Source organism: Artibeus jamaicensis, unplaced genomic scaffold (assembly GCF_021234435.1).
Source record: "Artibeus jamaicensis isolate MK-2021 breed Jamaican fruit bat unplaced genomic scaffold, CSHL_Jam_final scaffold_286, whole genome shotgun sequence".
Lineage (NCBI taxonomy): Eukaryota > Metazoa > Chordata > Mammalia > Chiroptera > Phyllostomidae > Artibeus > Artibeus jamaicensis.
This window is the reverse complement of record NW_026522034.1, coordinates 3744470-3759631: the sequence shown is the minus strand read 5'-3', so window position 1 is coordinate 3759631 and position 15162 is coordinate 3744470. Positions and strand designations below refer to the sequence as shown.

At 50.3% G+C, this 15162-nt stretch overlaps 1 protein-coding gene across 1 annotated transcript in view; it reads left to right on the top strand.

Moving 5' to 3' along the window:
• Positions 1-15162, top strand: part of CCDC33 (coiled-coil domain containing 33) — a 117681-nt gene that overhangs the window by 54795 nt on the left and 47724 nt on the right. The window contains exons 11-13 of the mRNA XM_037134513.2: positions 7208-7337; positions 7948-8081; positions 9038-9109. Of these exons, the coding sequence (XP_036990408.2) occupies positions 7208-7337; positions 7948-8081; positions 9038-9109 (336 nt within the window). The remainder of the gene's footprint in view (positions 1-7207; positions 7338-7947; positions 8082-9037; positions 9110-15162) is intronic.

Genomic DNA, 15162 nt, shown 5'->3' with positions numbered 1-15162 from the left:
CAAGGCCAGAGGTCCAACCATGGCAGAACACTTGTTGAAGGCTACCCAGTACCATGGCAGTTGGGCCGTGTGAGAGCTCACCAGCAACAGGCAGAGATGCCCAGGTGCCAGCAGTGGGAGGCGAGCTTCTGTGCTACAAGGTGGAAAGAAGGGTAGTGGGCAGAGCCCCACCTGGGAGAGACACCTGTCAGCAGCCCTGGGCTTTTCCCACCAGCTGCCTGCCATGCCAAAGCACCATGGGCGGGGATTGGAGACTGGACTCCAGCTCTGTGACTTACTGTGTGACCTTTGGCAAGCTGCTCAATTTCTCCAGACCTACTGATTCTTACCTTATTGGACTGTTAGGAGAATTCAAAGGGCTAACCTGTGCAAAGTGCCCAAGCCTAGAGTGAAAGCTAAATGGGCTCCATCCCTTTCAGAGCTGCCCCTCCCCGGTACCAAATGCCCTGTCTGGGGCCAGCCTGGCCATTGCCCTTGTTGCATTTGTCTACAAACGATAGGAACCCCAACTCACATGGACTTAAATTCTAAGGAGTTTATTGCCACATACCGCAAGGATCCCCCACATAGGATGCTGCCAGAATTGGTCAGTGTGTCAGCTCAGCAGTACCCCCAAGGACTCAGGATCTTTCCAACGCGCCTGAATTGCCATCTTTAGCTGGCAAGCAACTCATGCAGACAAAATGTGCCCCCAGCATCTCATCTAGACATAACCAAGACCAGAGGAAGAGGGCTTTAGTGAGAAACTTGAAACCTCCTTTGTAGCCCCTGGCAGACCAGCCCTCTCATCTCATTGGACAGAATTGGGTCACGTGCATTTCTCTCAGCCATTAACTGAGGAGGGATGTGGCATCACTGTGCCAGTAGCTAATGCGGGCAGGTATGGAGAATGGGGCCACATGGCCCAAAGTTCATTCTGTCGGCTAGGAGGAAGGAGGGGAATGGTTGAGAGGTAGGTGGCCCTCAGTGTCTGCTCACCCCTCTTGGAACCTGGTAATGATGGCAAAACCTGAGCTCTGGTGAGTCTGCTGGACCCAGCACGGGTGGGACTTAGGACTTAACTCTGACCCTGCACCCAGCACCTTTGAGGGGGGGGACATCGCCCAACGGGCTGCTCCTATTGTCCTGGCCTCCTGCAGAGCTCCTGACCGATGAAACACAAGCAGTGGTGAGAGGAGGTGCCTATGCCCAGTGTCACCTTGTCCTGGATCAGCCCCTCACGGCCAGTCTGTACCCAAGCTCTCATGGGCCTCCTTGTATTCCCACAGATCCTGCCCTAGTGCTGGCCTTTGTCAAAACCTCCACTCAGCCCCTCACATCCACCTAGTGAGAAGCAGCCACAGTGACCCTTTGCCTAGGGCTAGGCCCTTTCCCTGGACCCCTTGTCCCTGTCATCAACAGGACAAAACCCTCACTGTCAGGCAGATACACAGCCTCATTCCCTCCAGCCTCCTGGCTCGCTGCTCCACTCCTCACAGGCGTTCTGTAGTCTCACTGGGTGAGACTGTGGTGAACTGGCTGTTCTCCACACCTGCGAGGTCCTCTCTCCCTCCCAGTCTTTGCCGCTGCTGTACTCTGAGCCTGAATGGTCTTCCCCCTGATACCCTAGCTTCCACAACCCTCAACTTGCTTAGGCCTCTTCATAGATCATGGAGGGGTATGTGTCTTATCCCCTTGGAAGGCAATGAGCTCCAGAGGGGAGCAGGCTCTTGTTCTAGCTCCCTATATACCCTGCAGCACCCCAGAGGCGTATCACATGGAGAAGCCTCCAGTCAACATTTGCTGAGCTCAATTAAATTGAACTTTCACCTTCACAGCAAAACACCTGTTATCTCCGTCAACCCTCACAACAGCTTATCAAGGCAGGGAGCATAAGACATTGGACAGTGACAAATCTAAGATCTAGAGTGGGGAAAGGACTTACCTAAGGTCACACAGCAAGACTGAGGTTGAGACAGACCCAGGCCCCAAGCCAAGGCATCCTAGCTCCCCCGGGCCCCACTCAGCACCAGCTCTTGGCAGCTACTTTTCCCAGGATGGCCACCACAGGCCTGAGCAGAGCAGGCAGCAGCGGGTGTGGGTGTGGGTATGATGGGCCCCGAGACACAGAAGAAGGAACCATGGGCCATGTAATGAAGACTCCATCCGTCTCCAGGGAAGGCAGGTCTACCCAGCGACTATGGGTTAATGGCTTTGCTAAAGATTAATAAAATTCCTTAATTCCATGGCCCACGGTCTCTCCTGTGAGCACCTGTGGACACTGGTTTCCTCTTCCCCCACCAGTCCCTCACACATGCCACCAGCACCCACACCAGGGTCCTGGCACCAGACTCTGAGGTGCTCTAGCCTCAATTCCTTCCTTGATTCCTTGCTCCCCACCCCACTCCCTGCCCGCTACACACACAAGAGAGGCCGACCTTTCCTCCCCAGTTCTAGGTCTGAAGGGGTCTTTTCTGGGAATGCATCCTGGGAAACCATTCAGGGAAGGAGTTGTCCATACTCGGCAGTCAGACACCACTTCTTGCTTTGTAAGACTTCATGTGGACACATGACCAGACCACAGAGAGGACAGTCAGTGTCCATTAAAGACTCCTCTCTCAGGGTAGAAGCCACAGATAGGCAGCAGGAAGACCGAGTCACTGTCCTTTAGTGCCCCAGTCAGTGTCTGGCGGATGGTCCAGGCTATGTGGCTGCCCCTGTGGCACCCAGGAGAATGGGATAGCTTTGCGGTGGACATGGTTTGGGGATCAATCCTGAATCATCACTCCCAAGTGCCACAGAACCCAGAAGCAGCTTCTCTGGCCTGGCCCGATGGCCAAGTGGCTATAGCCTGCTCTCAAGGACACTCCCATTATCCGTCATTGTCCCTGTGTTCAGGCCCCTAGAGTGACTATAACCCATCTCCCGAGGGGTAGGGATGGGCAGACACAGCTGAGTCTCAGGCTGGGCCTTGGAGAGCTGGAGCAGACACATTAGTGTGACAGGCATCAGGGTCCTGCCACCACAGGGGCCATAGACCCACACTGAGGTTTTGCAATCCTGCATCAACAGCTCCTGGAGCCAATGGTGCATTTGTGCTGACCTTTTGAGTGATGACTGATTCCCACAGGGGAATGGGAGGTGGGAGCAGCTGCCACTGTTGCTGACAGCCATGGCTGGGGGCAGAGACAAGACAGCCACTTGGAGAATCTGCAGAGATGACCGCCAGCCCTTCCCTGTGACGGGATGTGCAGGACTGCCTGCTGGGGTTATAAGCTGACACTCCCCGTTCCCAGCCTTTGCAGAAGCTAGACCTCATCCACCTGGAGTCCCTCATTGTTCCGGGCATCTTCCACCAAAGCCATGCTTGGTCCCACTTCCACATTTTTGTGTGGGCTGTTTTCCCACCCAGAAGGTGGGACCTCTTCATCACCCTGCCAATCTTCCTTCTGAGCCTTCCACTGGTCCCTCTTCCCACAGAATGGCTTTTCTGACCACCCCCAAAGGTCTCATACAGGACTTTCAGCCAAGATGGAGGCATAGGTAGACATACTGTGCCTCCTCGCACAACCAAAATAAGGACAACAAAGAATTAGAAACAAAACAATCAGTACTGACAGAAAATTGAACTATATAGAAGTCCAACAACCAAAGAGTGAAAGTAGATACAGTCATCCAGACCAGTAGGAGGGGCAGACTGAGACAGTTGTGGCAAAATAAAAGTGGTTGCTGGCAGACCCAGGCATGCAAAGCAGCAGCTGATGAACCCAGCAAGGCAGCGGATTGGGAAGGGGTTTGACGTGCAAGGTGGCTGGCAGAACCAGGCCAGTCCACATTCCTGTGCTGGTAAACCAGGCAAAACTGGGGAGCAGGACAGAGCACACAATCCAAGGTCCCAGCACAGGGAAATAAAGCCTCAAAACACCAATTAAAAACACCTGTGGGGGTTGAGGTGCCAGGAGAAACTCACAGCGTCACAGGAGAGTTAGCTGGAGAGACCCACAGGGTCCTAGAACCTACAAAAATCCACCCACACAGGAATCGGCACCAGAAGGGCCCAGTTTACTTGTGGGAAGTGGGGGAAGTAACTGAAATGGGGGAGAGAGTGGAGCAAGCACCATTGTTCCCTCTCAGATCCCTGCCCCACATAGAGCTTCACAACCCAGCCACTTGGGTTGCCCCACTGGGTGAACACCTAAGGCTCCACCCCTTACTACATAACAGGCATGTCAAGAAAAAAAATGGCCCAAATGAAAGAACAGATCAAAGCTTCAGAAAAAATACAACTATGTGACAAAGAGATAGCCAACCTATCAGATGCATACATAGTTCAAAGCACTGGTAATCAGGATGCCCACAGAATTGGTTGAATTTGGTCACAAATTAGATGAGATAATGAAGGCTACACTAAGTGAAATGAAGGAAAGTGTACAGGGAACCAATAGTGATGGGAAGAAAACTGGGACTCAAATCAATGGTGTGTACCTGAAGGAAGAAAGAAACAACCAACCAGAAAAGAATGAAGAACCAAGATTCAAAAAAATGAGGAGAGGCTTAGGAACATCCAGGACATCTTTAAACATTCCCACATCTGAATTATAGGGGTACCAGAAGGAGAAGAGGAAGAGCAACAAGTGGGAAAGTTATTTGAACAAATAATAAAGGAGAATTTCCCCAATCTGGCAAAGGAAATACACTTCCAGGAAGTCTAGGAAGCTCAGAAAGTTCTAAAGAATTTGGACCCAAAGAGGAACACACCAAAGCACATCATAATTACATTAGCCAAGATTAAAATGAAGGAGAGAATCCTAGAAGCAGCAAGAGATAAGGAGACAGTCACCTACAAAGGAGTTCCCATCAGATTGTCAGCTGATTTCTCAAAATTGACCTTGCAGGCAAGAAGGGGCTGGGAAGAAGTATTCCAAGTCATGAAAGGCAGAACCTACATCCAAGATTACTCTATCCAGCAAAGCTTTCATTTAGAATGGAAGGGCAGATAAAGTGCTTCCCAGATGAGGTCGAGTTAAAGGAGTTTATCATCACCAAGCCCTTATTATATGAAATGTTAAAGGGACTTATCTAAGAAAAAGAAGATAAAAAACATGTACAGTAAAATGACAGCAAATTCACAACTATTAGCAACCACACCTAAAACAAAAACAAACTAAGTAAGCAACTAGAACAGGAACAGAATCACAGAAAAGGAGGTCACATGAAGGGTTATCAACAGGGGAGTGGGAGGGGGAGCGAGGGGAAAAAGATACAGAGAATAAGTAGCATAGACGGTAGATAGAAAATAGACAAAGGGAGGGCAGGAATAGTATGGAAAATGTAGAAGCCGAAGAGCTTACATGTATGACACATGGACATGAACTAAAGAAGGGAAATGTGGGTGGGAAAAGGTGTGCAGGGTGGAGGGGAGTGAAAGGAGAAAAATGGGACAACTATAATAGCACAATCAATAAAATATATGTATATTTTTAAAAATATAAAGTCTCATACAGCCCTGTATTTGGAGGCTATTAGTAATGCTGTCTTGTTTCATTGTTTAGATAGTACTCACATGATGTGCCAGCTGCTGGCTTACTGTGTTGTCTAGTCTCCTGAAAGTCTGATGAAGAGCTGTTGTGGCCTCTGCAAGGGACTGGGAAAGCTGTGTGGGACAGAGAAGGGCTGGTGATGTAGGGTCATGTCTGATTTGGTCTCTATGACAACACCAGCCACAAATATAAACGCTGGTGCAATGCTTTTTTTTAAATTAAAGGTTTTATTTATTTATTTTTAGAGACAGAGGAAAGGAGGGAGAAAGAAAGGGAGAGAAAGGTCAATGGGCAGATCAGTTGCCTCTTGAGCTCCACCAACTGGGGACCTGGCCCACAACCCAGGCATGTGCCCTGACCAGGAATCAAACCAGCAGCCTTTCAATTTGCAGGACGGCACCCAACCCACTGAGCCACACTGCTCAGGACCCACCTGTACGACTCTTTAGGAAAACAGTCCGCCCACAATGAATCCATTGCCTTAAAATATGTGTTTCCTTTAACTCAGATTTCTATTTTGGGAACTAAGGAAATCATTTGAGATACAGAGATATGTGTCAAAGAATGTTCAACGCAGTGTCATTATAGAAAAGAAAAAAAAACAGGAAGGGAGCAACCAGGGCACCGGAACGTGACAGAACACCCAGCCACCAGGGTTCAGGGAAACAGGTGCCACACTGACTGTGGGCATGTTTAGGTTTTCATGTTAAATGAAAAAGGCAGGATGTTAGAATAACAATTATATACGAAATAGGCATAGGAAAAAAACTACAAGAATGTACTGTCTTATGAACAGTTGTCTTTAGTATAGGAATTTAGGGTTTTTTTCATCTTTCTATTTTTCTGTATTTTCCAAAATTTATTCATTAAGTATTACTGCTTTTATAATTGACACAAACATTTGGTGACATATATGCAACGTCCACCCAGAAGGTACCCGGCTATGCGCTATGAAAAATAGAGACATTTATTGAAGAAGATACAAGCTACAAGGAACGTTGTACATAGAACAATGACACCTCAGTCCCCTTCAAAGTAGGCACCTTGGGACCTCACACAGTTGTCCTAATTGCCATGAGCTGCCCCGTCCTATTTCCCTGAATCCCACTGACAGTCTGAAATCTCTTTCCTTTCAAAGGTGATTTAGTGTGGGGAAAACTAGGAGTGGAGGGGCACCAAATCTGGGCTGCAGGGGTAGGGGGGCTGAGTCACATGGGTGATTTCATGTTTTGTCAAAAACCCTGCATGAGACGTGATGCATGAGCGGGCATGTTGTCGTGATGAAGCTGCCAATCACCAGTTGCTCATAGCTGTGGCCTTCTGAATCATCTGAATAGTTTCCACAGAGGAATGTTCAAGCTTAACGCAAAATTTAATGCAGATTCATTGCTATATTAGCTCAGTCATTTCAAATGTGACAGCCACACAGTACACATGGTCAATCAACGGCATCTACCGCCCACACTCACTAATACAGTGAAGTCGTCATTATTTGAGCATGTGCATTCTAGTCCACTCTCCTTAGCTGCCAGGTTCATCAGTGTCATGTAAACTATTCTCATTATATTGATAATGGCTAGACTATTCCCAGAAAGACGTTGTAGACATGCACACAACCCCAAATCTGGACATCTCTTGTTTGGGGAGAACCTATGGCCCCACCATCTGCTCCCACCGTCTCCTTTCAGCTGTCCAACTCTGGGGGATCCCCAGAGCTTCCCCTGTGGAATCAGTCCTTCCTCTTCCAAAACCGAGATGGAGCCACCAACTTCTCTGAAGACACTGCCCTGGTGCTGGAGTACTACCCCTTAACTTCAAGTAAGTGCCCCTGGTGCCACGCCAGGGCAGATGTGCATCGGAGCAGGTATGAAAGGATTTTCAGTCCATCCTGCCGCTGCCTCCTGTGGGGGTGGGTTCCAGGGCAATCTCCCAGTTCATGCAGACAGGCAGGGGGATGCCAGGCTCGCTTCCTTGTTCAAGTGGTAGCTCGTGGGGAAGGGCCCTACTCCTATACTGGCTCCATGTGCTTTTATTTCACTACCACCCCTCCCCATGCACCTATCAGTGAGGTGGGTGGAGGTGGAGGCTTCAGGGCAAAGAATCTAGAGGGTCAGGAGGAGATAGATTCAGAAAACAGCTGATCCACGTCTTCAGTCCACACTGTAAGACTGAAGCCCTCAAAGAACAGGGACAAGGGAGCTCCATATAAACACCCAGAGACAGGAATGTGGTTAGAGCTGGCCTTAAACTCAGGAAGCCCTGAAGAGCAGAGAAAAAGGAGGATGTTTGTGCTGGCAAAGGCAGGAGGTGGGTGGCAAAGGATGGGAGAATTAAGGATGGAGCCCAGGTTGGGCCTCAGATGTGGGAATCTGAGAAGCCTGGGGTGGAGAACCCCAGCTGATCCAGCCCCACCCCGCTGTCCCCACAGTGAAAGCCGATGAGTCATGGACCCTCAGCAAGCCCCTGGGTGTCTCCATGTTGCCACTGAAGAGCCATTTGTACCACAAGATGCTGAGAGGGAAAGGCCTGAATGGGTTGCGAGTAGAGAGGCTCCCCATCACCGTGAGTCCCCGACCTTGGGCAGGTCCACCCAGTCCCGCACTGCCCCATCCTGCTCCTCTTTGCCTCACCAACACGGGCAAACCTGCCTTTTCCAGCAGCTTCCAGCAGGGCCCACCCACCATGGAAGCTGACCACTGTCTGGTGTGAGAAGTTCCCAGAACACCAAAAGTCAGTCTTACTCTTGGGCTAGTGGTGAAATTGCCCCAGAGCAACTTAGGAGAAGCACAGGGATACCCCATAGGGTAGCAGCAAGAGCTCAGTCCTCTAACCAACCAGACCTGAGTTCAAATTCTGACTTGCCCTAGTCCTCAGTGTAGAAGCTGGGGCAAGTTACTTGCCTTCTCTGAACCTCAGATCCATCTCTAAAATGGGAACATGCTTGTATACAATTCCTCTGTTTGCCAAGAATCAAGAGCCCAAGCTCAAGAGCCAGACTATCTGGGTTCAAATTCTCATTCCAGCACTTACCAGCTTACATGACTGTGGAAAAATTACTTAAAGTCTCAGTGCCTCAGTTTCCTTGTCAGTAAAATGGGTTTATAATAATAGTGGGTTTTTTCCCCCAATAGGTTTGCTGTAAGATTTATTTGGGAAATACCTGTAAAGCACTTAGAACAGAATAAGTTCCCAGTAAGAATTAATACACTATTATCACCATTGTCTACTTCTATGCCACCTTTTTCACTAAAATACTTCTGGCCATATGGCCATAACAGACTTCCACAAATGGGAGCTTCCCCATTCTGCCAGCAGGCAAGTCTAAAGGTGCCAGTCAGGTGGAGTTGGGCAGGGTGTGCAGAGGCGGGAGGGTAAGGAAGGAGCCCAGCTCCCGCCTCCCTCGATTCTCTGAGCGTAGCTCTCAGTGGGCACTTCTTGAGTAACCTAAGACAGTGGGTGGAGCAGAGGCAGAAGCTGCCCTGGATGGCTTGCTCTGACTGCTGCCTTCTTCCTTCCAGGACACCAATCTGAAAACCATAACCGGTGAGGCCCCCACGGTCGATCTCTCCTTTCAGCTGCTTTCCTCTGAGGTAAGGCTGCAGGTCAGGGGAAGATCAGATCCTGGAAGCCTTGTGCCACTTCCTGTAGCCCCTCAGTAGGTTCCAGCCTCCTTCACGATTGCTGACATTGTTCAGGGCTGGGGTCAAGGGTTTCAGGGAAGACAGAACTGATGTTTGAATGGAAATTTCTGAGCCTGATTGGAGGCTCCAGAAAACCAGAGAGAAAGTATAGGTTAGAAAGAGGAGAGTTGGAGCAAAGGGCCGCCCAGACCTGGAAGTCAGCCTCCGACCTGACTCAGCCACGCCTGGCTCACTGGGACCCATGTTCCACAAGGGTGAACTAGGATATCAGCTTCTGTCGCTGCATAACCAACTACCACAAACTTAGCAGCTAGAAACAACACCCCTGTATTAGCTCCGACTTCTGGAATAGGCAGTCCTACCCAGCGCGATGTTGCCAGGACTGCATCTCTTTCTGGAGGCTGCAGGAAGATGGAGCTTTCAGGCTCGTGTGGGTTGTCATCAGAGTCCAGTTCCTGGCACTTGTGGGACTGAGGTCCCTGTTTCCTTGCTGGCTATCAGCTCCTGAAGGCTGCCCACATGCTCTCTCACATGGCCTCCTCCATCCTCAAGCCAGCGGCTTGTTAAATCCCCCTCACATCTCACAACTGTGACTTCCTCTTTGACTGCAATCAGAGAAAACTCTGCTTTTACAGCGGCTTGTGTGACTAGGGCAGATCTGCCCTGATCATCTTAAGGTACACTGTGCCAGTGACAGCAGTTCAGCATGCTCACAGTTTCTGGGGATCAGGACGAGGACTCTTGGAATGCTACCTGCTACAGCTGTGCTGCTCCAAGTGGCAAATACCAGGGCAGAGCCCTGGCTGACAGAGGAGATCTGTGCCTCCCGCCAGCTTTCCCTGGGCTTCAAGTCCAGGTGGATCCCGGTCACTGGGCTCCAGTGCACTTTGCAGGCACCTGCAGATCTTCCCACTGTCCACTCTGTGGTGGTGGGACAAGTATGACCCTGGAATGTGAGCAGTTTAGAACTAAGAACCCAGGAAATGATGACAGGTGTTATGTCTGGGTCAGCCCATGACTGCCAGCTTCCCAGGCCAGGAAAAATAGCCACCAGCTCTGGGGTATTGCTTGGTCCTCTGACCTTACCTGTGAAGAACACAGGGAATGCCATGGTGTGGGGTAAGAGGTGTAGACCCAGGAATGTACCAGCCAGCAAGTGTCTCCCTGCAGGCCTCCCATTACATTAGCACTCCTCCTGTGCAATGTTCTGCACTGCCCCCTAGGGCTTCCTCTAATTCCTGGTGAGAGTTTGAAAGATAACAACCTGACACCCCCATGCACACACCAAACCAGGTGCAGGACCCAGAGCAAACCGAGACTGGACACACAGAAGCAGCAAAAGGCCCAAGAAAGGGGAAGGAGAGCCTTTGGGAAGAAATGTCACAGATTACCCAGATTGGAGCTCGATGCTCCATATCCTCTTCTCAGGGTCCGGAGTCTGCCGATGGCCACAGTCCACCTCCTCCTCACCTCCCCCTGCCTCCTGCCCTTTTACTGGGGCATGTGTGTCCTGAGGACCCAAAGGAGTGCCAAGTAGGCACTCGGGGACCCAGGCGGGCAACAGGCAGGTACGTAGGATTCTTCCCCAGTTGCCCAGGGGCTGGGTACAAAGGTCTTGGTGATGAATTATTCACCGGAGCTATGCTAAGTGCAGAATTAATCCCTTTCCTTCCAGCTGGCGACCTCACTAAATTATCCCTCCAAGTCATGCGGGAAAACGCTGTGAATTCATTGAGCTGCTGAGTGTTTTGATCTGGGCCTTGTGATTTTAGCTTCCCCTTCCCCCAGCCCTCCTCCCCCTGGAGGCGGGCAAAAACCTTTCAGTAATGGATTTCTGAGAAGAATGGAAGAGAAAAAGAATCAAGATTGGGTGTGTACCAGGAAAATAGTACTAGAGGAGATTCAAATGCTGCAGCCAAGATTTCATTCACACAGTTCCACACATATACACTCACACAGTGGCATTCAAATACCCACGCACAACAGTCATGTGTGCACAAACACACCCATGTGTGCACACACATGCGCCTTTGCAAGGGAGCACACACTTAATGCATATATAAATGCTCATACACGTGTGCAAACTGACACAGAAACATCTTCACAGCCTCATTGGCACACACAGAAGCTAAATCTCTTTGTGACTACACTATTTCTTGGTGAAACAATCTGAGAATTGGCTAATAACGGACTCACTTGGATTCTAGAACCTTGAAGTCCAATTTGGGGCCTGTGGGTGAAGTGCTAATGTGGGTGAACTTGGCCTAACGCTCCTTGCAGCCACAGCTCCCTTCCATTTATTTTTTACTCCACACGTGTTTGAGGAAGACTGGAATTTGGGCTGCTCTTGCGAACTGCAGTGAAGAAAGGGAGGGACCAGCAGCGTGGAATGCATCTGATTTGAATTCAAGCTCATCAGACTTGAACACAGCTCTCTGCAAGCAGCTGAGCCCTTTTGGCTTCCTTCTCCCCACAGAGTGGAGGGAGAGAGTCAGGAGACGATGAGCAGGTCAGATGGCCTTGCAGCTAAGTCTGAAGGCCTGTCCCCAGCTCTATCCCTCACCATCGCCTTCACTGTCATCCCGCCATTGTCCTCCATGCAGCTGCAAACACTTACCGAGCACCTGCTAGGTAGCAGATACCATCTCGGTTTCATAGATCTTCCGCTGAAGATGAGAAAAAAGGTTCTGTCTTCCTTAAGCATACATTGTTAGAGAGCAGGGAATGTGGACTAGACAATGAGCAAATCAGTTCATGAGCAGATGTCGGCTCCTGATCAGAGGTCTGATGAAACCAAACAATTCGAGTGACGGGGAGTGCTCACATGGGCTCTGTAAATGTGGCTATTGTAACAGAGAGACCAGGTTCCTTCTGTTATTGTTCCACCCAAGGTACTGGCTGCCAGTTTACTGTCGAAGGTACCTGGCCTTCGTCTGTATTCCAGCCTGTGGGACCAGAAACACCGACTCTTCCACCATTTAAATCAAACACTGTTCAAAGCTCCAGGAGCCACGCCTGAAGCCTGGCAGTCTTAGAGTACTGTGACGCTCCAGCTGGAGGGGGACTTGTGGTATTGGGCTCCTCGCGGCCCCTCGTCCCTGTGGCTGACAACTCTGTTTTAGGTGCAGCTCCATGCTCACGGTCAGGTGTGCTGTTGAGAGGAAATACCTCAGGAAAAATAAATACTCGTGCCCTATTTGGGTCCTTGCTGTTTGAGGACACAGCCTCTTTTCTCCGCAGGAAAGCACAGGCCATCCTGGTTAATTTGCATTTTGGTGAACACAGTCTCCCCACACCCACTGTCTTTGTGTCACTCATTCTCAGAGCCCTAGGGACAAGAACACTGTGGGACTCCCAAATAGACAGAGACCACAGAGGTATCTCAACAGCCCACCCTGGGCAAAAACTTCCTTGATGACATCGACTATGAGTGGTCAGCCCAGCCTCTCCTCTTGTCCACTGTGACCAGGAGCTCCCTGCCTCTAGAAGCAGCTCATCCCATGGCTCAGTGGCTATGACTGATAGAAACACTCACCCCCACATTGAGCCCACCCTGCCTCCCAGGGCCCTTCTTCTACTCCAGGCCCTTGGCTCTGCCCTCTGGGGCTACAGTGTCACCCCAGCAAGCCTCATGTACCAGTTCTAGGGACACTGGCACACAGTCAGCCATGCAGCATGCTGGTGGGCAGACTAGGCAACAAAGCCAGTGGTTTCTAGAATGGCAAAAATGGGTAGTCTCCTGGTGTGGGATGTTGTGCTTGAAGCTGGTTCTATTGGTGATAGGTTAAGCTTTTTCCCTCCTTCTGTATGGGACCCACTGCTTCCAGTGAACTGCTTTAAGCTGGAGCTGTGTATATAGATGAGTGTGTGTATAACTACACATAGATACACAGAAAACTTCTCCTTGTTGCACATTCTGTGGAGGTTGGTTTTGGAGGTCCTTTGGGCTCTAAGAATCACTGAGCCTATATGGCTACTCCATGCACACAGACACAAATAAACCTTTGGTCCCCTCCACTCCCTCTCTGATGTTAGCCTCTTCTCTTTGAAGAGTGTGATCTGGTCCCCTGGGAGTGTATGCTTCTCCAGGCTAAGCAGCCTCCTCTTTTAATGAACTGGCTTCAAAATCCCGCAGCATCCTGGGTGCCCTCCAGCTTGCAGATGTCCTCTTTGAAGTGAGACCCACATTGGCCAGGCCTAGCCATGTGGACTGGAGCCTCACATGCACACAGTAGGTGCTCATTGTTTTGGCCTCAGCCTCCTGTGAGGTGGGACAAGTCCGTGTAGTCATCTAGGTATTCTGCAGTGCATCCCCTCTTAGGGCTGGGGTTTGGGGTCCGGAGTCTTGTCTAGGCAGGGTGCCAGGGCACCAGGCAGAGGCAGGGCCTCTTGGATGGGTAGCCACACCTTCCTTAACCCATAGCCCTGAGATGGGGGCAGAATTTAAAACCCACTGGCTTCCTAGGATTTGGTACAGGGAGGGCACGTTTGAGGAAAGGAGGAGGTGGAATCTGCTGCCACCCCCAAGGGAAGAGGTGACTCCCACAGTCCATCTGGACCCCTCCTGTACCCCTCACGGAAAGGGGCAGGTGGGTCTTTGGTACCATGCTGTGCTGGTGTTTTAATTCAAACCACCAAAACTCTCTCAGGAGGCCTGCCCAGAGCAGGGACAAGTGGCTGTTTAGCAAATGTGGAGGGAAGAGCAGGACGTAGGATGCTGGTTTTGATTAATTTTTGTGCTAGCTTTGGTGCATTTTTATGAGTTTCTTCGAAAGACACACATGACAGCCACAGGCTGGTTCTCCGAGAAGCCCCGACACAAGCCTGCCTCTACTTCCTCACACGCACAGCTGCCGGGAAGGCCCAGTGTCCAGGGCAGCGCAGCAGCCTCCTCGCTGGCCCTGTCCCATGAAAGGTTCTGCCCCCATCCCAAGACTCCAGCTCTGAAAACACTACCATAAAAACAGTGATGGGTCCAGAGAAAGAGACCCTTTCCCTTCTCACAACCTCACAACGTCCCTGCCTATCTTCCTTCCACCCCAAGCCCTTACTATCCCTCTCCTCTCACTCTCCCAGATGGCAGAAAACGAGCAGTTTATCCTTCCCCCAGCTCACAGATACCCTTTCTTCTGCCCTCTCATATTCCAAGTCCAAAGGAAGCTGGCAAAAGGCCACACTTTTCCAGGGCCAAGATATTGGAGCAGGGATCACCATTGCACCATAAGAGGCTCCTGCCCGTTTTTTACAGTTGCCTGAACCCCTCCATGTAGTGCTCCATGCCTTGGGGACAAATATTGATCAGTACAATAGTCAGTCTCTTGGTTATCACACAACTCCCCACCCTATGTTCCCTACCTCAGGGAGGGAGTTTGACACACCCTTCAAAACATAGTTCTAAAGACTCCACTTGCTTACTTATTATTACAGGGAGCTCATTACCTCCCAGAAATCCCTCTCCAGCCTCTGTCAGCTCCCTTCTAAACCTCTTTCTTCTGTCTCTCTCCAGATTCTTCCCTGTGACCCTACCTTTTCCTTCCTGAGGTCACCTCTAGAGGAGTCAGCTCCCATGCCCACATCAACTCTACTGTTGCCGGCAGAGTTGCCATGTCATCTCCGGCCTGCCTCTCCTGCCTCTGACTGATCTTTGTCATGCTTGGTTTTTGCTTCTCACCCTCTTGGTTGTTTCCTCTTAACAAGGCTCTTCTTAAGTGTTGCCCCAAAACCATGGGGCTGGATCAACGTTGGGGAATAGAATAAGACCATTACACCCTTCTTCCAGATACATTCTCCCCTTGGCTGCAGGGGTCCATGTGAAGCCTGTGGGTCCAGTCTAGCATGTGAGCCATTGTCAGGCAGCACATCTGTACCTTGAACTTCTGCTGCTCTATTTTGAACTGAGGCAATGATTCCCTTCCATATATTCCTCCTTCTTTTTTAAAGCGTATTTTATTGATTGTGCTATTACAGTTGTCCCTTTTTCTTATCCCCTTTATTCCTTTCCA